The 26,715-nt window shown below is 54.4% G+C and overlaps 3 protein-coding genes across 3 annotated transcripts in view; 1 reads left to right on the top strand and 2 right to left on the bottom strand.

Moving 5' to 3' along the window:
* Positions 1 to 26,715, top strand: part of LOC146764273 (uncharacterized) — a 189,633-nt gene that overhangs the window by 91,466 nt on the left and 71,452 nt on the right. The window lies entirely within an intron of this gene.
* LOC146764276 (uncharacterized) lies at positions 4,199 to 5,301 on the bottom strand. Its single transcript, XM_085565328.1, has one exon. The coding sequence runs from the start codon at positions 5,282 to 5,284 to the stop codon at positions 4,406 to 4,408; it is 879 nt and encodes a 292-aa protein (XP_085421454.1). The 5' UTR covers positions 5,285 to 5,301; the 3' UTR covers positions 4,199 to 4,405.
* On the bottom strand, positions 19,024 to 22,482 carry LOC144247653 (serine/threonine-protein kinase PAK 3-like). Its single transcript, XM_085565356.1, has 6 exons — positions 22,284 to 22,482; positions 21,413 to 21,530; positions 20,921 to 21,020; positions 20,308 to 20,504; positions 19,753 to 19,890; positions 19,024 to 19,305 (listed from the first exon to the last, which is right to left on the bottom strand). Exons 1-6 carry the CDS (start codon positions 22,403 to 22,405, stop codon positions 19,216 to 19,218), a joined length of 765 nt encoding a protein of 254 aa, XP_085421482.1. The 5' UTR covers positions 22,406 to 22,482; the 3' UTR covers positions 19,024 to 19,215.

Below are 26,715 nucleotides of genomic sequence, written 5' to 3'. Positions count from 1 at the left end.
TTGATATAATCCTCTCACTCCTGCCCTGAGGATTCCCTGTTTCTTTGCTGTTTGTGCCCACCGCCTGACGTGGATCTGAGCAAAACCCCTTGCAAACGAGGGTGAGTGGCTCTTTTTTATCCCGCTCTCTGCACCTCGAATAAACTTTCCCCATGGGAGCTGAAGGAAAAGAGGCTCCTCCTTCCTCCTTTGCCTGGTCCCTGCCGTGGCTGTAACAGCGTGCAGGGCAGAGCTTGCAGCTCTGCAGGTTCAGCTGTGGGCAAAGCCCAGTCCCCGGCTGTTGGCCGGTCCCGTCGTGGCTGCCGGAGCGCACAGAGCCAGCCCGGGTTCCGGGGGCTCGGGCAGGAGCTGGCCGGGAGCATCCCCGGAGCGGTGTCCTGGCGGGCCCTGCTGTGCCCCGAGCCCTGCGAGGCTTTGGCCCCGCTGGCCCACGGCAGCCCAGCCCCGCAGTGCCGAGCCCTGGCCGTGCGGGCTGCGCTGCCCAGGGCACGAGGAATTGGCCGCACGGCCGTGCCGGGGGCTCGTGGGCAGCGGCTCCAGGAGCCGCGGCAGCCCGGGGAGCAGGGGTGTCCCGCAGGGCTGTGCCCGGGCCCCGGGGCTCGGCCCTGCCCGCAGCAGCGGCACCCGGGGGCAGCGAGCGCGGCCTCGGCGGCCGGGCAGGGCACGGGCAGCCGAGCGGGGCAGGGGCAGCCCCGAGGCCGGGGCCGTGCCCGGGCACCGGGCCGAGCTGGAGAAGCGGCACCGCCAGAGCCTCCTGCGCTGCCGCGGGGCCGGGGCCCGGCCGCTGCCCCCAGCCCGGGGCAGGGCCCGAGGCAGCGGCTCCTGCGGCTCTCCCCTCGCCCCTGCGGCGCCAGGGCACAGCGGCCGGGCCGGGGCTCGCTCCCTGCTGCCGGCCGGGCGCTGCCGAGGGCTCCCCGCCCGCCGGGGCCGGGGCCGGGCGCTGAGGGAGCGGCGCCGCCATCGCTGCCGCCCTCAGGGGCTCTGAGGGGAGCGCGGCTCCCGCCAGCCCCGCTCCGCCCGCACGGGCAGCGCAAACCTGGAGCACAAAGACACACGGCGCTGCCATTGTGTCCGTGCCCTTCCAATGCACCCGCACAGCGGCCCCGGGGCTGCGCTCGGCCGCGGCAGCAGCGCTCCAGGCCCGAGCTCTGTGGGATGTGACACTAAACCCACAGGCTTTAGTCTTCTTGGGAGAGAGAAATGAATGTTTCAGTCTCCTTGGGATAGAAAACCGCTTTTGATTGCACTGTTCTGTCGTACACTGGTTTGAAAAGACATCATAAATACTAAACTGGCATAATTAGAGGTCCCTGAGGGTAAAAAGTAGTAAACAAGTAGTTAGCAACATCTCTACTAATAAAAGATTCAATAAAAGAAAAAGCTAGGCTATCAAAAATTTTCAGAGTCTTGTCACCTGTAGCTCTTGTCTTTTACAATGTTTAAATTTGTTTCCTGTGATCTTTTTTATTTTGGGCACACTGAAGCAAAACTGAGCAGCATCAGGGAAAAACCAACAGCTGGGTCCAAGGCTTCAGAATGGTTGTGGAACTCCCGGAGGACTCGCACGCTTCAGCCATGCACAAAAGCTCCTCTCCTTTCCGAGGCTGCACGGCAGCACACGGGGAGTAAAATCAGAGTTCTTCCTGATTTCCTACACTTGTCCTTCGTCATTTATCCAGCACCTTCTCCAAGTGCAGGGAGTGAGAGGAGACAGATCAAGTGTGGTTCTGGATAATCTGTTTTCTTGTTGCTTCTCTTTGGACCGCCACTTGTTACTTTTTAGGGTTCCTCGCTGCTGTCCCCCGTCCCTCCCCGGCCCCCCGGAACCCTCCGGCTAGCTGTCCCCTCCAGGGCCGGGGTTTTCCGCGGTCCCACTGCCCTGGGCTTACCAGGCAGCGTCTGGGTTAGCACGGTCCAAGCTGCAGCGTTGCCTCAGTCGCCGCTAGGATTCGAGATAAAGAGACCAAGAGAGACCAATGGTATGCTTGTCCAGAGAGATTGTATTGCCTGAACGGTAGCAGGGACCAAAGGCCCCGGGCTATTGCCCAGATACAGTTTTATACAGCAAAATTAAGAGATAAGGTCTAAACAATAGAGGCAGTGTCCAGCTAAGGCACATCAGAACCACCCCAGGGGCCAGGTCCAATGGGAACTGCTCAGGGGTGGGGAGAAGGGGGTTTACAGAGGAATGCTGAAGCGGGACTTTCCCGAATGTTGTGGTTTGACATGGAAAGAGAATTTTTTCCGGAAGGAAGAGGTCAATTTAGTTATTAACCAATTGAAAGTAGGCACGCCTCGGAGAACACAGAGGGGTTGAAAGCAGAATTCCCAGGGGAACTCGCTCTCTTTGGTTCCGGTCAGCATGCAGTGCAAACCTCCCCTGCCCAGCCACGAGCTGGGTGGGGGAGGTGAAGCCCCATGGCCTGATGGAGGTAACTCCAAAGGGTGGAGGGACTGGAACCGGGCTGGCCCCTGCAGATGGAAGGGTGGAAGAAATCTGGGATGTCTCGGTTCACCCCCGCCCAGAGTTTCTCTCCCGAGAGGGAGAGAGAAAAGAGACAGCGGCAGTCAGCGGAGGGGGGGAAGCTGCAAGGTGCCCAGTTGCGTGGGAGTTGCTGGATGTCCAGGCATCGGGCCATCCCTGGGAGTTCGGACTTTTAACCCTTCCTTGAGAAATGAAACTTGTGAATTTTTCCTTCCCCTCCTCGGTTTGAAAGAGAGGAAGAGGGACACCTTGGACCCTGGGATGGGATGTTGGAAGGAGGAATTCTGGATGGGAGGGGGACAAGGAGTGGCTTTTGGCTGGACTTTTCCATGTTAGCCACAACCTGAACCAATCTTCTCCTTCAAGAGGGACTGTGTTTTGGGAGGATGCCAGTGAGTCAAGAGACCTGCTTCAGCTGGGAAAAAGACAAAATTGGAGTGAACAGAGAAAAAGTTAGGGGGTTTGTGGTGGCGCCTCCTTGTCCTGGAAAGGAAAGAGAAGAGAAGAAGATCTCTGTTCTTGAGCCCTCGGCCCCAGGGGAAAATGGGGGGGACTGTGGTCCCAAACAATGAAAAACTGAACTGTTGTTTTTCTCCCCTCTTGGCAGGGCATCCTTGAAAGGAAAAATCCTAAAAGCAGTCTGTCCATCCATGCATTGGTGGTGAGAGCACTGTGCATGGAAAGGAGAAAGGTCACCATGGCAAACTTTTTCTCCGGGCGGTGCCATGTGTGACATGGAAGCACAGGATGTGGAGCTGTGTTTCTTGGGGGAGTCTGTGGCACAGGAGAGACTCCTGTTCCCTCGATAGACTGAGTATCGGTTGTTTGGAGGGTGGAAACCTGATTGGGGTCCAGATTGTGTCTCACTGTGGTTTGTTGGAGTTGGGTGGTGGGGGGAGGAATGTTTTGCAAGGTTTTCATTTGATCTCTGTGTGGTTTTTTTTCCCGTTCTTTAGTTTTCTCTTTTCTTTAGTAGTAGTAGTTTAATAAAGTTTTTTTCTGTTATTAAGCTTGGGCCTGCTTTGCTCTGTTCTAGATTCCACTTCACAGCATTCAAGGGAGGGATCACATTTTCATGGGGGCACTGGCATTGTGCCAGTGTCAAACCATGACATCTGCCCACAGAGCTCCTGAGCCGCCGGCGGCCGCAGCCCCTCCCCGTGGCCTCGGGCCCAGCCAGGACACCCTCCCGGCTCTATCCCCACGCTGATTTTGGGGGGATTGAGTGTCCCCCAGACCTGCTGTCACTCTGCCCCTGCCCCCTGCTCCCAGTGTTCCCAGTAAAGCTTCCCAGTTAAACCCAGCCCAGTTCATGGGGGCACTGGGGAGGGACTTGGGGGGACCCCACGGCGGGGCCGGCACTGGGCAGGGAGGGCGGGTCCAGGTGGGGAACACTGCCTGCTGCGGGTCTGCCCGGCAACTGGTGAGTCATCAGCGCCGCTCGCTCTCATTGGCTGACTCTTCTCCACCGCGTTCTCTCATTGGCTGAGGAGAGGCCCGGCAGTGCAGAGAAGGAACGGGAGAGATCCCGCCCCGAGCACCGGCACGGGGACAACAGACCCGGCCTGGGCACAGGGAGGGAATTTATTACCAACCAAACCACGGCAGCACCAGGAGAAGGGAAAGAAATCCCTCCAGCACCTTCCCCCACCCAACGGAGATCACCCACAACAGGGTTATCCACCATGGAGAGACGGGGACATCCGAGTTTAGAGCAAAGCCAATTTTATTGCGTGTACCAGGTGTTTATACAGGGATTGACTTGTATGGGGCTTATAGAGGGCTCTGTTTTTGGTAACAATTTCCCATTGGGTACACATTCTTCATGACATCACATCACCGGGTAACACTGAGCTCTTCCCTCACTCTCTTCCCTCACTCCAAGCTCTTTCCTCACTCAGGGCACTCACAGGGCTTCCCTTAGTGGTGCCTCCGTTGGTGTGTGGTCAAGGCTGAGCTCTGTGAGAAGCTCTTCCCACACTTCCCACACTCGTAGGGCCTCTCCCCGGTGTGGATGCGCTGGTGCATGGTGAGGTGGCAGTTTCGCTTGAAGCCCTTCCCGCAGTCGGGGCAGCGGAAGGGCCTCTCCTCTGTGTGAATCCGCTCATGTCTGAGGACACTGGAGCTGGTCTGAAACCTCTTCCCACACTGGGGACACTCGTAGGGCCTCTCCCCAGTGTGGATGAGCTGGTGTGTTCTCAGGGCAGAGCTCCACCCAAAGCTCTTCCCACATTCCAAACAGTCATAGGGCCGTTCCCCAGTGTGGATCACCTGGTGCTCGATCAGGCCAGACATGTGTATGAAACTCTTCTGACACTTCCCACACTCGTAGGGCCTCTCTCCAGTGTGGATGCGCCGGTGCATAGTGAGGTTGGAGTTTTGCTTGAAGCCCTTCCCGCAGTTGGGGCAGCGGTAGGGCCTCTCCTCTGTGTGAATCCGCTCATGTACGAGGAGATTGGCAGTGGTCCGAAACCTCTTCCCACACTCCCCACACTCGTAGGGCCTCTCCCCAGTGTGGATCCTCTGATGACAGACCAGGCTGGAGCTCCGGCTGAAATCCTTCCCACATTCCAAGCACTTGTGGGGCTTCTCCCTGCCATGAGGCTTCTCCACCAGCTCCGAGCTCCGCCTGGATCTCCGCCCGCCTTCCTGGCTCAGGGGGGCTCTTTCCTCCCCGCAGCTCCCTGGGCTGGGTTTGCAGCTCCTCCTCCTGCAGCATCTCCGGGGCTTTTCCTCCTCCATCAGCAACGCCCTGGTAATGTCAAATCCTGGTTTGGGGAAAAAACAAGAGGAGAGCATCTTGGACTGGAGGTTCCTCCTTGCCCAAGGAGAAAGTTATTTGGAATCTTGTGTCTATAAGAAACCCCAGGGAAAGCAAGGTTTCTTAAGACACAAAACACCAAGATTCAGCCCAAAAATCCTGCAAACTTCAAGACACAGAACAAAAACTCCCTAAACATCACAGCTCAGGAAAAACCTCCTCCAAAACATAAAGATTCAGCTGCCACATAAAACCAAAGCACCAACATTTAGCCCAAGAAAGCTCAGAAACACCAAGATTCACCCCCTGAAAATCGTGGATCCCCCTCCACAGTCACCTGCTGCATGTGAGGGGAGCAGCGCTCCTGGGGCTGGGGGGGAGGCTGCAGACACAGGGAGGGGTGGAACCTTCTGCTGCTTCCTCTTTCTGCTCCTCCTCCTCCTCCTGTGTCTCTACTCTTCCTCACACTCCTTTTCCTCCTGCTATTTTTCCTTCTCCTGCACAATCCCACACTCTCCTCTCACATCCATCGTTTGACCATTCTGTTCCTCAAGCCTGCTTCTCCTTCCCTTCTCCTCCTGCCCCCAGGCCCAGCACCCACTGCCGGCTCCCTCTTCCCCCCACACCCACAGCATCCCAGCGCAGGGGCAGGGATGGAGCTGGGGCAGGTCGGGCTGGGGCAGCGCTGGGCTCTTGGCCGCTCCCGCCCGCACTCGGTCCCCACTGCAGCCGCTCCCGCCAGGACAGCGCGGGGGGGCCCGGCCTTGGCGCTGCCCCACTCCCACCTCCCCAAATTCCCCTCGCGGGGCCATGGGGCCGAGGGGGGGCGCAGGTGGGTCCAGGTGGGGAACGCGGGGAGCTGCGAGTCTGCCTGGCAACTGGTGAGTCATCAGCGCCGCGGGCTCTGATTGGCTGAGCTCTGCCCGAGCCCTGGGGCTGCAGCACAGAGGGGACACCCTGCTCCAGGGGGGATGTCCCACAAACGGGGGACCCCATGGAAGGAACAACAGGAAAGTGTCTTTACAAACAGATGCTCTGAATCTGCTCGGACATAGGGCCAGGAACCTGTACATAAGAAAATGACAGGAGACACCATCAGTTTCAGAAAATGTTATCAATTGATGACACAAACTGCTGCTCAGCCAAGGTCCTGCACAATTCACGAACTTCCAGAAGAACAACAAAGACTTAACAGAGCCATGAATATCGTTTGCTATATAACAGCAGGGAGCATATCAAGGTGGGTATGCAGTAGGTGGACTGGGAAGTCTGTAGCTCTCAAGAACTTCAGCCAGTGAGGAAAGCAGAGGGAGATGTGGCCAGGAAAGTTCAGATGAAAAAGAGACTGTGTCCTCCAACAATTGGAGATATCCCATGGGGAATGTCCCATGGCCTCTCCCATTTTTAGGAATGAAATTACTTTCACAGGACTCCTCTGTCTGCTTTGTGGACAGAATCCTCTGCTGATGTCTATTTTTCCACACACCCTGGGGTTCATCCCGAATTCCTTCCACCCTCCGGGGCGGCGGGCAGGGAGTGCAGCTGAAGGTGCCTCACCCACTTTGGGTGATCAGCTCCCTTGGCTGGCGGCAGCACCAGGGATTGATTGGGGACCCGGGAGTGACCAGGAGACAGACGAGTGACACATCAGGGGGTCTGTGAAGAGTCAGCAGGGAGAGAACACTGAAAATCTCATCAGTGAGTGCCCTGGGATCCTCGGGGAGTGAACATGGCAGGGCACCCATGGAGAGGAGAAAAGGGAAAGCCGGGGAGGGGTCCTGGCCAAAGGGGTGATGATCCCAAAATGTCTCTGAAGGGTCCCTTGGGAGAATGTTGAGGTAGTTTACACATTCCCCCAGAGGTAATTAAGGACATGAAAACCCAGGGAGGCAACAAGGGAAGTGGAGAAGGGATTTGGACAACAGGGGATGGATGATGTTGGTGTGCTGGGAAGGGATTGGGTGAAGGAGAGTGCAGCAATATGGTTCAGGCAAGAAGCAGCAGGAGGAATCTGTGTGGTAAGAAAAAGGATGATGAAAAAGAGGAGGAAGAGAAAAATACTCAGGATTGTTTTGTTTTCCAGCACTGTTTTATCCTCACAATCTGCCAGCTGATCCAGATCCTTTCCATCCCCAGTTTCCAGGAGAGGAAAAGCAGGAGGTCAGGATGGCAGGGGTTTCTCTGCGCTGGCAGCGGCAGCACCGGGCGCAGAGGTGCGGCACCGGGAGCACGGGCTGGGGCCTGTGGGGAGCTGCGGGGCCGGGCCGGGGCTGTGGGGCAGCCGGGGCTCAGCGCCGGGCGCTGCCTGACCCCACCAGCCCCGGGCAGGGCCGGCAGTGGCCCCCGGCCCCCAGGAGGCTGCGGGACGCCCCGGCCGCTGCCCGGCCCCGGGGAGCTGCCGGCCCTGCCCGCCGGGGGGGCCGCCTTTGGACACTGCGGCAGGACAGGCACCGGCTCTGCCACACGGGCTGGGCAGGGACCCTGAGCACAGGGGGGAAAACAAAGGAACAGCTGGGAAATGCAGAGTGCGCATGGAAGGATCAGGATTTGCTGTTCAGGATTTGCTTTGGGTCCCTGCAGAAAGGAAAGGTTTTGCAGAAAGCTCAGCAGCTCTCAGAGGATGAGCACCCACAGGCAGTGACCGGGGCTGCAGGAGTGGCACAAGAAGGCCCTGCAGCACTTGGGCACAAAGGCACAGCAGCTGAAGGCAAGAAGGGATGAGCAAAAGGCCAAGCTGAAGGCAAAGGCCATGGCAGAGTTCCCACAGCCCCTGAGGGATCAACCCCAGGGCCCAAGGGGGCCCCAGCACCCAGGGCATGACGGGGTCGGCCACAGCACCTGGCAGAGGCATTGCCCTCCTGGCCAGGGCAGAGCCCACCCAAACAGCCCCTGGGAAGGAGTCAGGGCTCCAGCTGCAGCCCACAAGGACACTGCAAGCACAGACAGCAGCACCCTCAGCAGGAGCAAGTCCACCCCTGCATGGACATGGATTGGCAGGGCTCTCTGAGCTCCCATCCCACCGGGGACCCACCACACTGGAGCCCTGCAGAACATTCAGGCTGCGTCTGCATCCAGAGGAGGCCTCTCCTGATGGACACAGGGGCCTCTCCATCCACTCGGAATCTTACACCTAAGGGGGGAAAATTGTAAAGGAATGTTTTCATTATTAAGGGAATAGATGCGAAAGCTGAGCTGGTATCATTTGTTTAATCACTATTAGGAGCTGTGAGGGATAGGTTTGAAATAAACTAATTTATTTCTCTTCCTACTGTCATTTTTATGAACCAGGAAGGAATTTGATGGTGGCATTTTAATATTGTAAAAGGTGATACAGAGGCTATTGCTGCTGTACCTTTGTGTCAAATGTCTGGCAAGGCCTGTGCTGAAGGGAACCCAGAGGTGTGGGCAGCCCCAGGGGGAAAATTTGATGTGGAGCCTCTCCAAGTTACTCGGAAGCAACCAGGACAAGTGGTGTCTAAAAGCAACACCCTGTTCCAGGGGAGGGAAGGAAGGGCTCAGCCTGGTATGGAGTCCCTGCTAAAGGCAGGGCTCTTGGAGCCAGGAATGTCTCCCTACAGCACTCCTATCCTGCCAGTCAGGGAATCAGATGGCTCCAATGAGGAGGACAAGGAGAAGTGGCAGACAAAGCCCCTGTGAAATAGCTCAATTTGCAATCTAAAAAATACCTTTTGAGTATCTGAAAAAGAAGTGCTAATGATGCAGAAAGAGGTTAAATATTTGGTAAACACTGGGACTGAAGATTCCGGGTAGATTGACCCAGAGAGGGTCTGGGCAATCTCAGAAGTAACATTTCCCAGGACCGAAAAGGAGCTGAGACAATACTGAGGATTAACAGGGAATTACACACCCTGGATTGAGGATTCTCTTTCCAGCCAGGACATTGTAGGAATTTTTAACATCACACAGCCTCCATGCTGTGGTATGGACAGGAGAAAGTGAGCAAAACTTGGGAAAATGAAGAACCAAAAATATTGATGCCTCAGCTGGGGCTCTTCCAGACTCAGAAAAGAAATTGGAATTGCAGGTGAATGTTCAACAGGGCTATGCCAAAGGAATTCTTGGGCCAAAATGTTTCACCCAGTGGCCAAAGTGGCTTCACTGCCTGCAGAATTGTGCAGCCACAGCTTCACCGGGAACCGAGGCCCAAAACCTGATGACAACAGGATCTCAAACTATTCCAGTCTGCCATCAAGTTCAAACTTTGATCACCAAAAGAGCCTTGCAATGGATGAGCAGTGCTCGGTTATTACAGTGTGAAACTTGTTCAGTGGCACAGGAGGATTCAGAACTGAGCACAGGGGAAGGGTTTAACCCAGCCTCCTGTTTGAACAGCCCACAGAGGGGCTGGGAAGAAACCCAGCACTGCATTCAAGTGACACAGCTCCAGACCCAGCCTGGGGGAGACTCAGGAGACATTGCCTGGCCTGAGGCAGAAAATGTCTTTGTGGATGGCTCTTCAAGGGCAGTAGAAGGGAAAAGAGTTCCAAGACACGCTGTTATTGAGGAAAGGGAATCAGACAAAGCACAGGTTACCCCCATGGTCAGCTCAACCAGCACAGCTGTGTGTGCCTGTAAGAGCCTGGCACTGAAATGCCCTGAGCAGGAAGGCTTCAATATCTTCTGGAGACACCATCTCACCTAACAGTGGGGCAAAAGCAATTCTGATTGCTCAGCAACCACTGGATCACTTATTAAGGTATTTTTATAAGACATAATTCCAATAAAAGGGATTGTGGAAGAAACAGACTCAGAGAGCAGAATTCATTTTACAGGAAAGATCCTCCAGGGGCTTATGGCAGCTTTAGGAATACAATGGGACCTCCGTAACCTCTTGGCAACCCCAGAGCTCAGGCTGGGTACAAAGAATGAATGGGGAAAGAAAGAAACACCTTTGGAAGCTGGGGATAGAGACCAAGATGCCATGGGGACGGCTTTTGCCATTGGCTTGGGCAAGAAGAAGGGCCAGACCCAAGGCAGATATTCAATTATTTCCCTTGCAATTGATCTTGGGAATTCCTTACCCTGGGAATTCTCCACCTAGTGCAGGGTGGAGATAAGGGATGCACATTTAAAGCAGTCTGTGGCCAGAATCCTGTCTCTGGTGCAATCTCTCCCCCAGGAAGCTGGGCTGGCACAGAGCCTGCCTTGGCACTTTGCTGCTGCCAACATCCAAGCAGGACATGGGCTCTGCCTAAGGAGTGCAAAGCAGCACCACTGGTGGCCAAGTGGCGTGGCCCATGCCAAGGGGCCCCGAGGCCAGAAACAGCCGCCAGCACAGCTGAACACGGGGGGACCCCTCAGCCTGGGCTCCAGGTCTCTGCAGCCCCGGAGATTTGCACTTCCCGCCTGCAGCAGGAGGATGGGAGGCCCCCCTGAGCCTGCACTGAAGGCAGCGCAGCAGCAGCCAGGGCTCCACAGCGGGGCAAGGCCCTGGGCCTGCCCACACCTCCTCTGCTGAAATCCTCGGCCTGGCCACCCTCCTTGGGCAGCTCCAGCCACCGGGGCCAGCCCTTGCTGCCACTGCTGCAGCTTCAGTGCTCGCTGGGCCTGCACTGCCACAGCTGCTGGGGACACACCGGGACAATTCCACTCTGGCTCTCACTCACACTCACACACTGCCCTGCCTGCCACTGCATCCATGGAAAATAGACCAGCTCATAGACTTGAACATTGTTAACCTTTGATTTCTCTACTCAGGCTTGCTTTGCCTTGGCCTTGGGGAAAGAAATGTTAAAGGTTTTGTTAAGGGATGTCACACCACTCAGTGGAGATGAGTTTAACACCTCAACACACTGGGAATGGCCCGAAAGATACCCACAAAGATAACGACCAGCAGCAAAACATCAACCCCAGCAGCAAACAGCAACCAACACCTACCCCAGACACTGCCCCCGGCAGGGCTGCAGACACCTGGTCTGCAAAAGGCTGAGAAGGAAATCCAGCACTTCCCACCTCATTAACAGCACAAGCAAAGAAATCCGGATCCAACAGGAAACCAAATACTAAAAACTGCACAACTCGAAACTACAGAACATTAAACCAATGCATTTAGACTGTATGAAGTTTGGGAAAAATCTAAAACCCACGTGTCATGGAACAATTTTCTTTGCACACCCGGGCTGTGTGGGGATGGAATGATTTCTGTTGCACATCCTGGCCAGAATCAAGGAATGCCTTGACTCTAACACTAAACCTATTGGTGGAGTTTTTCTTTTTCCTGCAGTTCCAATGCAAAGTTTAGAGAATTAGAGTATTTTTTTTGTAATAATCCCACTTCAATATTGCCAGTTATGTTTGGGTCAGGGATGTGAGAATGAATTTTTACTCCAAGGAGAAGTAGAAAAGAACTGAATTGCCTTGGAATTTTTTTGTGTATGTTTCTGTAAGAGATACCAAAATTTTGGTCTGGGTTTTTCAACGTTCACCTTTAGGCAGCATTTTGCAAAACTAGAAGAGATTTAAAGGTGACCCTTTAAGTCACAAATACTAAACGGATTATTTGAAGGAAAAAAAAATAAAGCGGCAGGTTGTGGGGGGGGCACACGTGAGGCTGCTGAAGCTCCTCTGGAAGAGAAGCTGCATTCCAGGCACCCAGAAGGAGCTTCAGAAATGCAAATTAACACTGCTGGGGCAAAGTGGAGACAATGTACCTGGCTCTTCTTGCCTGGGGCAGGAATTGGCTGATTCCCTCTGCCCCTCACCCCAAGCTCTGCCTGCTTGCACAGATGGAATCTGCTCAGCTGAAGGCAGAGCCCATGCTGAGGATCTCTGACTCTGCAACAGAAATGGCTGAAGCTGCAAAGGGAAACAGCAAATGGAGAATGTTGTGAAAACTTCACTAAAATAAGGGGGAGATCATCCCTCTGCCCACTGCAACATCTGCTGTCCCTGTCTGTGCTGTACAGGGTGTATCAGAGCACTGGGGTTGTTGCTATAGCAAGTTCAGGGAAATCAGCTGGAATTCAAGTATTTGATGATGTAATTAGAAAAAAGCAGTCAATTGACGCAGCCCCGGATGGAGGGAACACCCAAAAATGGGCAAAAGAATTGAAGGGCCACCAGAACATATCCTACAACACCATGGGCCACCCCCTGGGACCTGAATCAATTCATATCAGGACACAGATAACCCATTTATTATTTCAATGGCATCATTAAATTACAAGCTGTCCTCGGAATAAGAACCAACCAGACAGCTCCAGCTCCTGACCTTCCTGCCGACCAAGCCACTGAAATGAGAAACACAACATTTCACCAGGGGATCGGATCAGATTATCTGTTAGCAGAAAAAACAGGAGTCTGGGGGAAACAAAGTGGCTCAAACTGCTGTTGGCAAAGACATGACAAGAGAAAACTGCTAAAAAAGATAACAAAGGAAATAGGAGAGCAGTTTATGTATTGGTCCAAACACGGAAAGGATGGGAATGGGACACGGCTCCCCGGCTCCCCAGCAGACCATGGGTTAAACGAATGCTGCTTCTCCTCTTCTGTGCTGCAGCAACTCTCATCTTTTTACCATGCTCCACACCTTGGCAGTGCAGCTCATCCAGCAGCTGAGCCAGGGCATGCAGGTGGCAGCCAGGCCTCCTGATCCACAAACGGCTACAAAAGGACAGGGAATGAGGGCACCGAGAATAATCCCAAAACCAAAGAGGACCCGGGAAGGACAAAACAGAGTCAAGGAGTGAATCTGCCTGGAGATAGGGCCGGGCACTTGTAGATAAGGGGAGAAACCATCAGTTCAATTAATTGTTACAAGTTGACCCAGACAGCTGCTCAAAGTCCCGCTACATTCCCGAACTTCGAGGAGAAGAACAAAGACTTAACAGAGCCATGAATATCGGCTGTTACACAAAAGGAGGGTGCACATTAACGAGGACAGGCTCCAGGCGCATCGGGAAGTCGGAACCTTCCAAGGAACTCAGCCGGTGGGCAAAGGCAGAGGGAGATGCGGCCGGGAAAATGAAGATAAAAAGGAGGCTGCGGACTACAGCCACGGCAGAGAGCGCACGGCAAATGCCCCACGGCCTCTGCCCCTGCTCGGCAATAAAGTCACTTTGACAGGACTCCTCGCTCTCCGCCGGGCACACGAACCTCCGGCGACGGGAATTTCCCCGCCCGCTCCCGGCCGCGGGGCAGCCCCTCTGTCCTACCCACAGCAGCCGGGCCGAGCCAGCGCTGCTCCGGCAGCGGCTCCTGCCCGGCCCCGGCGGGAAGGAGACCGCGGGCAGCCGCTCCCGCAGCGCCCTCAGCCCGGGGCCGGCACGGGCCGGACACGGCACCGGCGAGCCGCCGGAGCCCCCTGCCGCCCCCTCCGCCCGCAGCCGGCCCCGAGCCCCCGCAGAGCCCAGCGCGGCTCCCACCTGCGCCGGGGCCGCCTCCGAGCTCCGCCGCCGCCGCCTCACCGCGCTCCGGCCGCTGCCGCCGCTGCCGGGCCCGCACAGCCGCTCGGCCAATGGCGGCGCTGCGCGGCCACGGCCGCCCTCAGCCCGCCGCCGGGGCCGCGCCGCGCCCCGCTCCCACCAATCAGCGCGCCGCAACCGCGACTGACGGCACCGGCGGCCAATGGCAGCGAGCTCGGGGCGGGCTCTGCGCACGGCCCCGCCTCGCCCCGCGCTCTCGGCGCCCCCGGGCTGCGTGAGGGGAAAGCCGGAGATGAGGAACAGCCCCGGCACGGGCCCGGGCCCGAGCCGGGATTGAGCTGCCCACACAAACAAACTTCTCCGCGCCTCCCGCCACGGCTTTCCCGGCCCTGCGCCTCCCGTGCCTCCGCCTCTGCGGGAAGCCCAGGAGCCTCACTTCTCCTGCCCCTCGTTAGCGCATCAGTGCTTCGCTTTGATTTCCCCCAAAAAGGGAAACCTGCCCCAAGCCCTGTGGGTGGGTGGGGCAGGGGAGAGATTTCTGTCAGAAAACTCCAAAGACTCAGAGCAGGAGAAGGAGAAGTCAGTGCAGAGCCTTAAATGCAGCTTTCCCCACGCCTCCCTGCTCCCAGCTGCACCTCCTCCCCCGGCAGGGCAGGAGACAGGGAATGGGGCCATGCTCAGCTCATCCCCCGGGGCTTCTCCCTCTGCTCAGGGACAGGAGTCGTTCCCTGCTGCACCCTGCGCTCTCTCCCGGCCGAGACTTCTCCAGGAACATCTCGGAGCGGAGTCCATCCCCTGGGCACAGCCCCCTCCGAGTGCTGCAGCGTGGGTCACTGTGCCACGGGCTCAGTCCTGCCAGGACAGGCTGCTCCAGCGGGGCCCCTCTGCCCGCGGGCTCACAGCCTCCTCTCAGGCATCGCCGAGCTCCAGCCCGGCTCCTGCAGGGGCTGCAGGGGATCTCTGCATCCCCATGGACCTGCATGGGGATCTCTGCATCCCCACGGACCTGCAGGGGATCTCTGCACCCCCACGGACCTGCAGGGGATCTCTGCGGTCTCATTGTAATATATGTTATGGAATAATTCGTGCTTATGAAAAATATACATCAAGTCAGTTGTGCTTGTAGAAAAAGATTCTTTAAGTTTTAAATGACCAGTGGCTGCAGCCGGGGCTGGAGACACCACAGTTGGCAGAGAAAGAAAGACCTAATTTACAAATGAAAAAAGGTAGCTTGGTGCAGAGATGGGCCCTTTCCGGGGAAAATCCAGGAGAGTCCCAACGTTTAACCCCTGGTCTGCTGGGGAGCCACGACAGTGTGTCCCATTCCCATCCTTTACATGCTTGGACCAATACATAAACTGCTTTCCTATTTCCTTTTTTATCTTTTTCAACACTTTCCCCTTGTCATCTCTTTGCCAACAGCAGTTTGAGTAATTTAGTTTTCCACAAACTCCTCCTTTTTCTGCTAACAGATAACCTGATCCCATCTCCTGGTGAAATGTGTTCCTCATTTCAGTGGCTTGGTCGGCAGGAAGGTCAGGAGCTGGAGCTGTCTCGTTGGTTCTTATTCCGAGGACAGCTTGTAATCTAATGATGCCTTAGAAATGATAAATGGTTTCTCTGTCTCCTGATAGGAATTTGTGAAAAATGCTGATCATTTGGTTTTTAGAATTTTAAAAGTTTACTAATAATAAAATGGTGAAAAAAATAGGAATAGAATTAGACTGATAAAAATTTAGAGTTAGGACAATTACAAGACAATAAAAAGGAAAGAATATCTGAGGTCCAGATGCTCTCAGGCACTTAAGCCAAGAGGAATGTACCTTGTGAATGAAGGAATCACCCCTAAAACAATACACTGTTGCATATTCATATATCCTTTATGGTTATACATACATTCTATTTGAAACAAAAAACTCTTGTCTCTTGTATGTCAACTGCTTTCTTTAATTCCCACGGGGTCTTCAAGTCTGAGCCAGGCATGAAGAAATCAGCTTCTTCTAATAAGAAAACCATAAATTGCTCTTCTCTGGAGGATTTGCGTGTTCCTTGAAACGAGTATCTCATTCCTTAAACACCCCCCCCACACACACATACATAGTTTCTTTTTTAACTACTAAAGCTTCATTTTATCTACAAAGCTACATTTACCATACTGTTATATGCAGCAGATATAATTGGTGCCATTTCTAATATGATATATGTGATATTGAATATTTGTTAGATTTGTTAGAACACTCTAACACTCTACACGTTTGTATTAGGATTCCCCCCCTCCCTCGCAGGTGAGACCGGGTGTATATTGGAAACTGATTTACAAGTAAGAAGGTGCGGCTCCCCAGGAGACGGGCCATGGCTGGGGAGATACAGGAACCCCCGGTGCTGATCCTTGCCTGAAGGACCCGAGATGGATATCATGGAAATCCTTGGGCAGACACAGGTGAATGCAGCGTTCCCTCCCGTAAATTTCATCAAGGGATTCAACAAACTCCAGACACTGTTCTCCCTCATCACCAAAGCAGAAAATCTTATTAACATGTGGACTCTTAATGGAAGAAAAGACTGACTGCTGAAATCTTGGCCTCAGGCAGAATTTTCCCTATAAAAACTGCTTGTGCCAGGATGGAGGTGTGTGGGCTTAGAGGAAAACCTCTGCTGAGGCTGACCTCTTTGTTGAACACCCAGGGCCGACCCCGGGCTCGGCTCTGTTCTTTCCTTGTGGCTGGCCTAGATAGAATTTGATTGCAAAATAAATATTTTATTTTTTCATATTAATTTGGCTGGACAAATTTTCATTTATAACAGTTGTAACACATAAAAGGAAGAATCCCCATTTCTTCCACCATCCCATCCTCAATACATTACCCCACCAGTTAGTTTTTAACACTGTTTTCCCATTTTTGGATTGGTGTCTGGGTTGTTTTTTTCTAGGATGACCTCCCCATTGTCATCTATTTTCAACAGTCTGATATATTAAACTTTCCATAAACACCCCGTTCATTAGCCAATAAACAGTCTAAAGCCAACCTATTCTAGTACACTGCAGTTTTTCCCCTTTTTGCCTGCAGGTACTCAATTTGGGTGGGTCTGTGGCTGTTGACATGGGTGTGTGTACCAAAAAGGAACTTTGGTTTCTTTCCATGTAATACTTTCTGTAGCATTTGTGACATGATCTTGCTTGTATCTCAGAAGGGAAAAGACAACAAATGGGAGACAGAAACAGGAATGACAGAGGTCTGGCATGGCTTATACCCCCACCTCCCCTGCCTGTGGGGTTGCTGCCCACAGCAGGTACGTGTGATCTTCTCACTGGTGAGTACAGTGCTCAATCCAGGCTTGCCCTCTGTTTCCCTTGTCACTCCTTTTTGCTGATTTTTCTAGGCAAGTCCTTTTCAACACTCCTTTGGTGTGTTTTGGTGTTGTCCATTTTAGATGTGATAGTCCATTCCTCACGTTTCTTCACAAGTCCTCTGCCTCTGTTTCCCACTTTCTCTAACAACCTGAATACCACGTTCTTTCAACTACTCAAAAAGTCCTTTCTCTCAATATACTATTCAACACAATCCACCTGCCTCCAAGGAGATAAAGTAAAGCTCAGAATGAACAATCTACATTATATATACTTCCATTCATCTACATTTACTCACTTTTATTTTTCACTCACTTTCACATACAAGGTACCTTTTACTTTCAAACAGTCTACATTACATATCTACACCCTGAGTGCTCATGGAATGTTAATCCATCAACCCAGCAGGTTTAATCCTGGATGTCTCTCAACCCAGCAGAATTTTAGGTGTTACTGTTTTCCAACCCCAGATCCCCTTGGACATTTTTAACCTTCAGTCCAGCTGTGTTGTCCAACCCCAGATCCCCTTGGGCATAACCTCAACACGCAACCCTGAGTGCTCTTGGAATGCAAATCCCCCAAATCCTCCTCTGGAAGGAGCCCCCAGAAAACAAACCCCCACGGCTCCTCCCCACCCACCTGATTTGGGAAGAACTTTCTCTGAGAGAAGTGGAAAAGAACCTGTTTATTTAACTAACAAAACAATCCCCAGCACTAAAAAAAATGAACAACACCAGATGACAACAAAACTCTTTCACCACTCTGAAGAGATGACAAATCCAGGAAGTCTCTCCTGGGGGTGGTCGCCCGGGTCTGGGCGCTGGGGATTGCTCTGGGCACTGGGGATGGCTGCTGCAGATCACAGAGCGCAGGCTCCCGGTGCTCCTCGGGGTTCCCAGGTCCCAGTCCAGAGCAGGTTGGATGGTATTCAGGAAAGGGAAAGGGAAAGAAACAGTCCAGGGAAAAAATTGGAATGCCTAGGTAAACTAACTAACAGGAAAAAGCAAAGGCAGGAGCGGAAGCAAGAGCAAGCAAACAAAGCCAGCAAAAGCAAGCCAAGCCAGCCCGCACAAGCCTCTTGTAGAGAACAGACCATGGGGGGAGGTGAGCCGGCTGATAACAAGACAAAACAAACCTTCACTTTCAGAGTCAGTTCTGAGAGCACAGAACAGAATATCAAACATGAACAGAACCCACGATTGGGGATACAAACACCAGAACCTCACCCTGGGACACCTGGGTTTCCACATCAGCAGGAGACAGTTCCTTCCAGTCGAAGGGTCAGCGGCAGGGTCCTCATCACACCCGTTCCTTAAATGTTATCTGGCCATGCAGACGGTTTTAGCTACTTCCACAAGTACTTTAAATCAACACTGGCTGTTTCACAAATATCTCTGAGTTATTACTGTCAGTTAGTTACAAAAATAAAAGCATTAGTTATTATTTCACAACTACAGCTACTTCTGCAAAAGTTAACATTCTAATGCACAACACATAGCATCCACTTCAATATTTTGCAAAAGCCAAAAGTAGTATGTATGTTTTTCACACTGTGCACAAACTAAACTATCATCCAAGAATGATGTTCTGAGGATATGAGCTACACAGGGGCCAGGGCATTGGCCACAAAAAGCTGACAAATTATATTACAGCAAAAGCAGTTAAAAGTGATTACAAGCTGTTCTGTATCAAAATCGTTGTGATTAAGAATAAGTTGCAGAAGTCAAGACATAAGAGCAAAAGCCACCAACTACATAGTTCTCTATAACAAACCCAGGGCAGGTGTTTCCCTTGCAGGGAGCCCTGGGGCCTTCCCCGGGCCCCTTCTGCCCTCTGGCAGAGCCGGTGGCATTTTCCAGCACACGCAGTTTGTAACCAAGAGTCGGGTGCAGCCCAGAAGGCTCCGAGCGCCTCCTCCCAGGCTGACTCTGCAGATCCGAGGCTGCTCTGGGCTCTGCCAGGGCTCTGCTGGGGCTCAGCTCTGGGCCAGGCTGGGCCCGCTCTCCCCTCACATTGCTCCGGGCAGCCGAGTCACAGAGGGAGGAGGAAGGGACACCTCAAGGGAGTTGAGGTTTAAGAGAGTTTTTATTCAAAAAACTGCCATACCAAACAGGCTGTCATAAGAGCCGTAACAAACAGGCTGTCCTAACTACCATAACCAACTAGCACTGCTAACTACCATCACTAATTAGTTGTCCTCACTAACTACTGTAACTAAAAGCTGTCCTCAAGTGCTTCATCTCCTCCGCTGCTCCCTCAGTTGCTTTGCTGCGGTGATCAGAGGGGTCAGGCTGGAGAGAGGCTTGGCTGATGATAAAAATGGGTGCTGCCCAAAAAATAAAAAAGAAAGATATGAACTGTTACTGTCCAGAGCCAACTTCCTCACAGGCTCTGTTGCAACAGAACAAAGGGAAATGGTCTGAAACTCAGGAGAGGGAAGCAGGCTCAGGTTAGATCAAAGGCAGAATCTTTTTGCCAGGAGTGGGGAAACACTGACAGAAGGTGCCCAAGGGATGTGGGAGGTGCCTCCTCCCTGGGAACATCCAAGCTCAGGCCAGGCAGGGCTCTGAGCACCTGACCTGCCTGAAGATGGCCCTGCTCCTTGTGGGGCACCAGGGGCAGATGCCCTCGAAAGGACCCTGCCAAGCCAAACCCGGCGAGGATTCTGCTTGCTTTGCGTGTGGAATGCAGCGAGGCTGGAGACTATCGGAGGGGCCCCAGCAGAAAACCCCTCCCTGGCGCTGCTGCTTCCCCTCGGCCGCTCGGCATTCACCTGCAGCAGCTCCTGGGCAGACCAGCGCTGCTCCTCGTCCGGCTCCAGGCTGCACTCGAGGAAGTCCCGCAGCAGAGCCGACAGGCGCCGGGGCTCCTGCAGCTGCGGGGTCCCGTTGTGCCGGATCAGAGCGCGAGCCTGCAGGAAAAGCAACCTCAGCACTCTGCCAGCTTCCTTCCCACCCACAGGTGCTCACAGCGACCCCGGGTTATCAGGACCACCTCCAGGGGCACTTTCCTCCCTGGCAGAGATGCTGCTCACAGCTCATTTTCCTATGCCAACCAAAAAACCCAAACCCTGGTGCTGCCACAGCCATTGGAAAGAGCTGATGCACTTGCTTCACATTTTCAGGTCATCCTCACAGACAGAAGAGCTGGAACAGCATAAATCCCAAAGCAAATTGTTGCTGGAGACTGCAGAATATTTGTTTGTGTTGAGACTCGAGTGCTCTGGGAATTCCCTTCCCCAGGTGCAGAAACCTCCAGCTGCTGCTCCCAGTGCAGGGTCACCCTGTGCTCACAGGGCTCTGCAGCCCCTGGAGAATTTGCCTCTTACCATGGCCCTCGTTTCCTTGAAGTAAGGAGGTTCTCCTTCCACCATCTCGATGGTCACAATGCCAAAGGACCAGATGTCCACCTTGGGGCCATAAGGAGAACTGGTCACAACTTCTGGGGCCATCCAGTGAGCAGTGCCCACCATGGAGCTGCGCTGGTCCTGCTCAGAGCTGAGCTGAGCACAGAGGCCAAAATCAGCTGAGGACAGAAACAAACACTGTCAAAGGCAGCTGGAATGAGGAAACCAAGCACCAAGACGCCCCACTCTCAGTCTGAGAATGCATAGTGAAGTCAGCTGGAAAAGTGCTCAGGGCTGTAGCCAAGGGAAGGTGGAACTGGACCCTTAAAGAAACCCTCAGCTTTTGTGAAGTGGCTTTTACTGATTCCCTTGAAGCTTTAGATTCCAACTCCTGCCCCTCTGGCAGGGCCATACCCAGAGCAAAGCCACCCCTGGCACCCTGCTGCTCTCCGGAGCTCTCTGCAGGGGCAGCCGCTCTCAGCTGGCAGCAGAGGCCGGGCAGTGCCCCCAGCAGCCCTTGTGGGGCTCTGGCCGGCACTGGGAAGCAGCCCCACAGCCGCACCCGGGAGCGCCGTGCCTGGCCAGGAACACCCACCCAGCTTGACAGAGCCGGCCGTGCCCAGGAGGATGTTGGAGCTCTTCAGATCTCTGTGGATCACCCGGTTCGCATGGAGGAAATCCAGGCCCTGCAGGCACTGAGAGAGAACAAGAAACACCAGAACAAAAACCAATGGCTGGAATCTATCACACAAGAAAGGACAGGTCGGAATTCTGCCAGCAGCAGCTTTGCTGTGACAGGCCAGGAGTGCAGAGCAGACAGGCTCCAGGCAAACGGTTCAGGGCAAAGCTGAGAACAGCACATCAAATCCAGAACAGACAGAGAGTGCCACAACAGCAGGAAAGAGAGCAAGAACAGAGCAGAAGTGCAGCGATGCTGGCAGGCCGTTCACTGCAGAGGCTCTTTCTTCTCCAGCTCATAAAAACAACAGAGAAACAGAGCCCTGAGCATGGAGCCACTCCTGTTCTCATGCCTCTGTGGAAGGACCATCGTGTCCAAGCCGTGGCAGCCACAGGCAGGATCCCTCACCTCCCGACTGACAGCTGCCATCTCTCCTTCAGCCATGCGTGTCTGTCTGACAACGTCCTGCAAAGTTCCTCCATCCATGTATTCCATCACCAGCCAGAGATCTCCGTCAACAAGGAAGCTGGAAGAGAAAAGCAGTGACATGGAGACGAATGTGCAGTGCTCAATTCCCCCATGGAAAAGCCTGGAGTGGAGTTTTGTTTCCAGGTCACTTGTCCATGAGGACAGAATCCGATGGAGAGACATTCCTGCCAGGCTGCAGAGTCCTTGGAATCTGCACAGTCTAAAGGAGGAGACCCCTGTGAGAAAGGAGAGGCCTTAGATGGCAAGCAGGTGAAAAATGCAGTTTAGCAACAGCCCAGATCAGTGTGGAACCACAACACTGGCCCCCAGCTGGTTCAGCTTCTGAGCTCATCAGTTCCACCATTCCCTGCAGAACAAGGCACCACAACCCCCAGGGTTATCCAGGGGAGGAGGCCGTGCAGCACTTGGGACAAAAGCAATCAGAAACCTTTCAGAAAGTCCCTTCAGAAACAGGCAAGGCCAGTGAAAAATGGGCAAATGAGGCATTTCTGGAAACAAGGCCCTGGTTTTCCTGGCATCTGCAGCAATAGAAAAGGGCTGGGAAGAAGAAGCCAAGGGAAATAATTTCTGCTGTGGTTTATCAGCACTTGTTGTAAGACACAGAAAACGGGGTCAACTTGAAGGAAAAAACAAACCAAAGTAACCAAAGCACACGGAGGGAGCGAACTGCCAGGCTGTTGTTTTGGGAAGATACGGCTGGGTCAGGCATTTTCAAAACAGGCTACAGACTACGGGTGCCAGGAAAGGTAAAGGCAGGGCCCGTGCACGGGGTGAGGCCTGGAGCACTCACCTGTCCAAAGAGTTGACAATGTTGGGGTTCTTCTTGTCCTTCAGGAGCAGGAGCTCATTCACAGCGCGTTCCCCGTTCTGCCCTCTGAGACTCATTTTCTTTATGGCCACCTGAGGGGACATTGCAGACCTTTAACTGGAGGAGTCTGTGGCAGGAGGCCACAGCCAACACGGGGCGAGGCTTTTTGGAGCGACGGAGCCGGGCTGTGCCAAACTGCCCTGGGATGGGCACCAGAGCTCAGCAAGGGCCACTCCCACAGCCCATTGCTCTGCTCGCTGGGGCTGCTTACAGGACACACGGCCAGAGACATTTGGCCTTGCAAGCCCTGCAGAAATGGCCCCTCAGCTGTCAGCCTCCAAGCTCTAACCACCTTCTATGCACCTACAGTCTTCTCAAATGGCCTCAACACTCTCATTATTATTCAAACACATTTTGCAAGCAGGAGGTAATTCTGGTTCTGTGAAAACAGAGCAAAACAGCCAGTAACCCTTTAGCAATTCTATGGGATTTGGCCATGATTTCAGATGCAGCTGCTTTGTTTGGGATTGCACAACAAAGCAAACACACACATCCATTGCTCAGGTGATCCCTGTCACAGGCTGTCACTGACCCCAGACCCAAACAACTGCAGGGTTTAGGAGAGAGCTTTGCCCTGGACATTCATCTTCTCATTTCTCTCCCTCTCTCTCTGTGGACAGCTGAAGTGGAACTAAAGCCCCAAATTGAGCCCAAGCAGAATCTCTCCCTAATTAGGCCTTGAGGTACCCTTTGAAGATGAAAGGCGGGATGGAAAAACTGCTAAATAGTGTTCCTGTCTGAGGCTGGGGTGAAGATAAATTGGGCCTCAGTCTCCAGCACTGATGCATTCACACTTTTAGATGTGAAGAGCAAGCCAGCATGTCCTGCTCTGACAGACACCGCTGCCCTCCTTGCATCCCTTTGGGCACTCCAGAAGGACCAAGTGTGTCCCAGCTGTGCTCTGCAGGCTGACACTGCTCTGCCTTCAGAGGAGCAGCCTGTGCAGGAAAGCTCTGCTGGCCCCCAGAGCTCCAGCCACAGCTCCCAGCAGAGGGGAGAGCCCTGGAGAGCTGCCAGATGTGCATATTTCCTAAAATGTGAATATCGATCTAATATTGATCTCCAACTGAGACAGACAAAAACTCTCTAAGTGTTTAAAGTTAGAAAGTGTATGTTTATTGAGACAGCCAGGCAGTACGTGGGATAATTCCCTAATACACACTGCAAAAATCACAGGTATTACAAAGCTTTTTTATTTACAGAAGTCTTGAATACACAAAATATGAATGCATATTCATATCCCTGTCACTTCCTCTGCTCCGCTTCACATGCTAATTGGCAAAAAGGCAATTAAGCATGTGTGGTTCTGTTCCCTGAAATGACTCGGGGGTCCATTTTGGGGAGGGATCTCCAAAATGAAGAAGTAAAATAAGTCTTCCTCGTTCTGACCTTTCTGCCTTTCCCATGCACACGTGACAAATGAATCCTTGCCGTTTCCCTGTGCTTAATGGATTCCTAAAGAATGGGAAGTCTGCAACTTTTTTTATCATCTTCACTTTTGGCCCTGGCCCACACTGGGAAGGAGTCAGATAAACCCGTGTGGGCATTTCCCTTCCCAAGGGGCTCCTGGGGAGACAAAGGAGACAAGAAGGATTCCCCATCTCGTGACAGTCCCTTTTTTCCTTCAGTAGCCCTATTGCAGTCACTGCATACAAGAGTTTACTTGATCCCTTTGGTGCCAGGGAGCACCCAGAACTTGAACCTCGCTGGATCCAGCCCTGTCTGCCTATCACAGAGGGAAAAGATAAAGAACCTGGGTGGGGGTTGAGCCAAAATGGCATTTTGCCACTTCTGATCTGCTCCCAGCTTTTGCAGCAGGGCAACAACCCCATCTCTGCAAACCAATCCCTTTTGCAAGGCACACGTGGACCTCGCTGGCAGCTCAGGGCTCCTGAAGGGGCTGCTGCAGTTGGCAACTGGAGCTGTTGTTGAACTTTCCACATTGCTTAACCCCCCCTGCCAAATGCCATCAACTGCCTGAGGAAAGACACAAAAATATTACCCTGGAGGAAGTGGGGCCAAAAGCTTGGAAAAGGATGAAAGAAATGTTCTGATGATGACAATGTCAAAAAAACACAATTTATTTTTGATAGCAAATGAGTACCCACAGCCCTCCAGCCCTCCCAGACTGGCAGGCCGAGCGGGGCCGTTTCCATGGTGTGAGGAGCTGGCAGCCTGCAGAGAGAAACCAGAGAGCCACGGTCAGTCACAGAAGGCTCCTGTGCCCCTGTCCCACCACGGCCTGTGCCTGGGCGAGGCTGCTGTGTGCTCAGAGCCCAAACCCCCCAACCCATTCTCCGTTTTTAGAGAAGGGCAGAGTGGTAAGCCACATTCCATCTCCTCTGCTGAAGCACAGCCCAGCAGCCTCCTCAGAAGCTGCAAGGGCGGGATGCCCGTGTGCCTGGTTTCCTGCCTCCCCGGCAGACCAGGGGTTAAACGTTGGGAGTCTCCTGGATTGTCCCCGGAAAGGGCCCATCTCTGCACGGAGACACCTTTTTTCATTTGTAAATTAGGTCTTTCTTTCTCTGCCAACTGTGGTGCCTCCAGCCCCGGCTGCAGCCACTGGTCATTTAAAACTTTAAGAATCTTTTTCTACAAGCACAACTGACATGATGTATATTTTACAAAAGCACGAATTATTCAATAACATATATTACAATGAGACCGCAGAGATCCCCTGCAGGTCCATGGGGGTGCAGAGATCCCCTGCAGCCCCTGCAGGAGCCGGGCTGGAGCTCGGCGATGCCTGAGAGGAGGCTGTGAGCCCGCGGGCAGAGGGGCCCCGCTGGAGCAGCCTGTCCTGGCAGGACTGAGCCCGTGGCACAGTGACCCACGCTGCAGCACTCGGAGGGGGCTGTGCCCAGGGGATGGACTCCGCTCCGAGATGTTCCTGGAGAAGTCTCGGCCGGGAGAGAGCGCAGGGTGCAGCAGGGAACGACTCCTGTCCCTGAGCAGAGGGAGAAGCCCCGGGGGATGAGCTGAGCATGGCCCCATTCCCTGTCTCCTGCCCTGCCGGGGGAGGAGGTGCAGCTGGGAGCAGGGAGGCGTGGGGAAAGCTGCATTTAAGGCTCTGCACTGACTTCTCCTTCTCCTGCTCCGAGTCTTTGGAGTTTTCTGACAGAAATCTCTCCCCTGCCCCACCCACCCACAGGGCTTGGGGCAGGTTTCCCTTTTCGGGGGAAATCAAAGCGAAGCTCTGATGCACTAACGAGGGGCAGGAGAAGTGAGGCTCCTGGGCTTCCCGCAGAGGCGGAGGCACGGGAGGCGCAGGGCCGGGAAAGCCGTGGCGGGAGGCGCGGAGAAGTTTGTTTGTGTGGGCAGCTCAATCCCGGCTCGGGCCCGGGCCCGTGCCGGGGCTGTTCCTCATCTCCGGCTTTCCCCTCACGCAGCCCGGGGGCGCCGAGAGCGCGGGGCGAGGCGGGGCCGTGCGCAGAGCCCGCCCCGAGCTCGCTGCCATTGGCCGCCGGTGCCGTCAGTCGCGGTTGCGGCGCGCTGATTGGTGGGAGCGGGGCGCGGCGCGGCCCCGGCGGCGGGCTGAGGGCGGCCGTGGCCGCGCAGCGCCGCCATTGGCCGAGCGGCTGTGCGGGCCCGGCAGCGGCGGCAGCGGCCGGAGCGCGGTGAGGCGGCGGCGGCGGAGCTCGGAGGCGGCCCCGGCGCAGGTGGGAGCCGCGCTGGGCTCTGCGGGGGCTCGGGGCTGGCTGCGGGCGGAGGGGGCGGCAGGGGGCTCCGGCGGCTCGCCGGTGCCGTGTCCGGCCCGTGCCGGCCCCGGGCTGAGGGCGCTGCGGGAGCGGCTGCCCGCGGTCTCCTTCCCGCCGGGGCCGGGCAGGAGCCGCTGCCGGAGCAGCGCTGGCTCGGCCCGGCTGCTGTGGGTAGGACAGAGGGGCTGCCCCGCGGCCGGGAGCGGGCGGGGAAATTCCCGTCGCCGGAGGTTCGTGTGCCCGGAGGAGAGCGAGGAGTCCTGTCAAAGTGACTTTATTGCCGAGCAGGGGCAGAGGCCGTGGGGCATTTGCCGTGCGCTCTCTGCCGTGCTTGTAGCCCGCAGCCTCCTTTTTATCCTCATTTTCCCGGCCGCATCTCCCTCTGCCTTTGCCCACCGGCTGAGTTCCTTGGAAGGTTCCGACTTCCCGATGCGCCTGGAGCCTGTCCTCGTTAATGTGCACCCTCCTTTTGTAGAACAGCCGATATTCATGGCTCTGTTAAGTCTTTGTTCTTCTCCTCGAAGTTCGGGAATGTAGCGGGACTTTGAGCAGCTGTCTGGGTCAATTTCTAACATTTATTGGAACTGATTTTTTCTCGCCTTGCTTCCTTATCTACAAGTGCCCGGCCCTATCTCCAGGCAGATTCACTCCTTGAC

This window comes from Lonchura striata, chromosome 35 (assembly GCF_050655825.1).
Source record: "Lonchura striata isolate lonStrDom1 chromosome 35, ASM5065582v1, whole genome shotgun sequence".
Classification (NCBI taxonomy): domain Eukaryota; kingdom Metazoa; phylum Chordata; class Aves; order Passeriformes; family Estrildidae; genus Lonchura; species Lonchura striata.
This window is presented reverse-complemented; position numbering and strand designations above follow the sequence as displayed.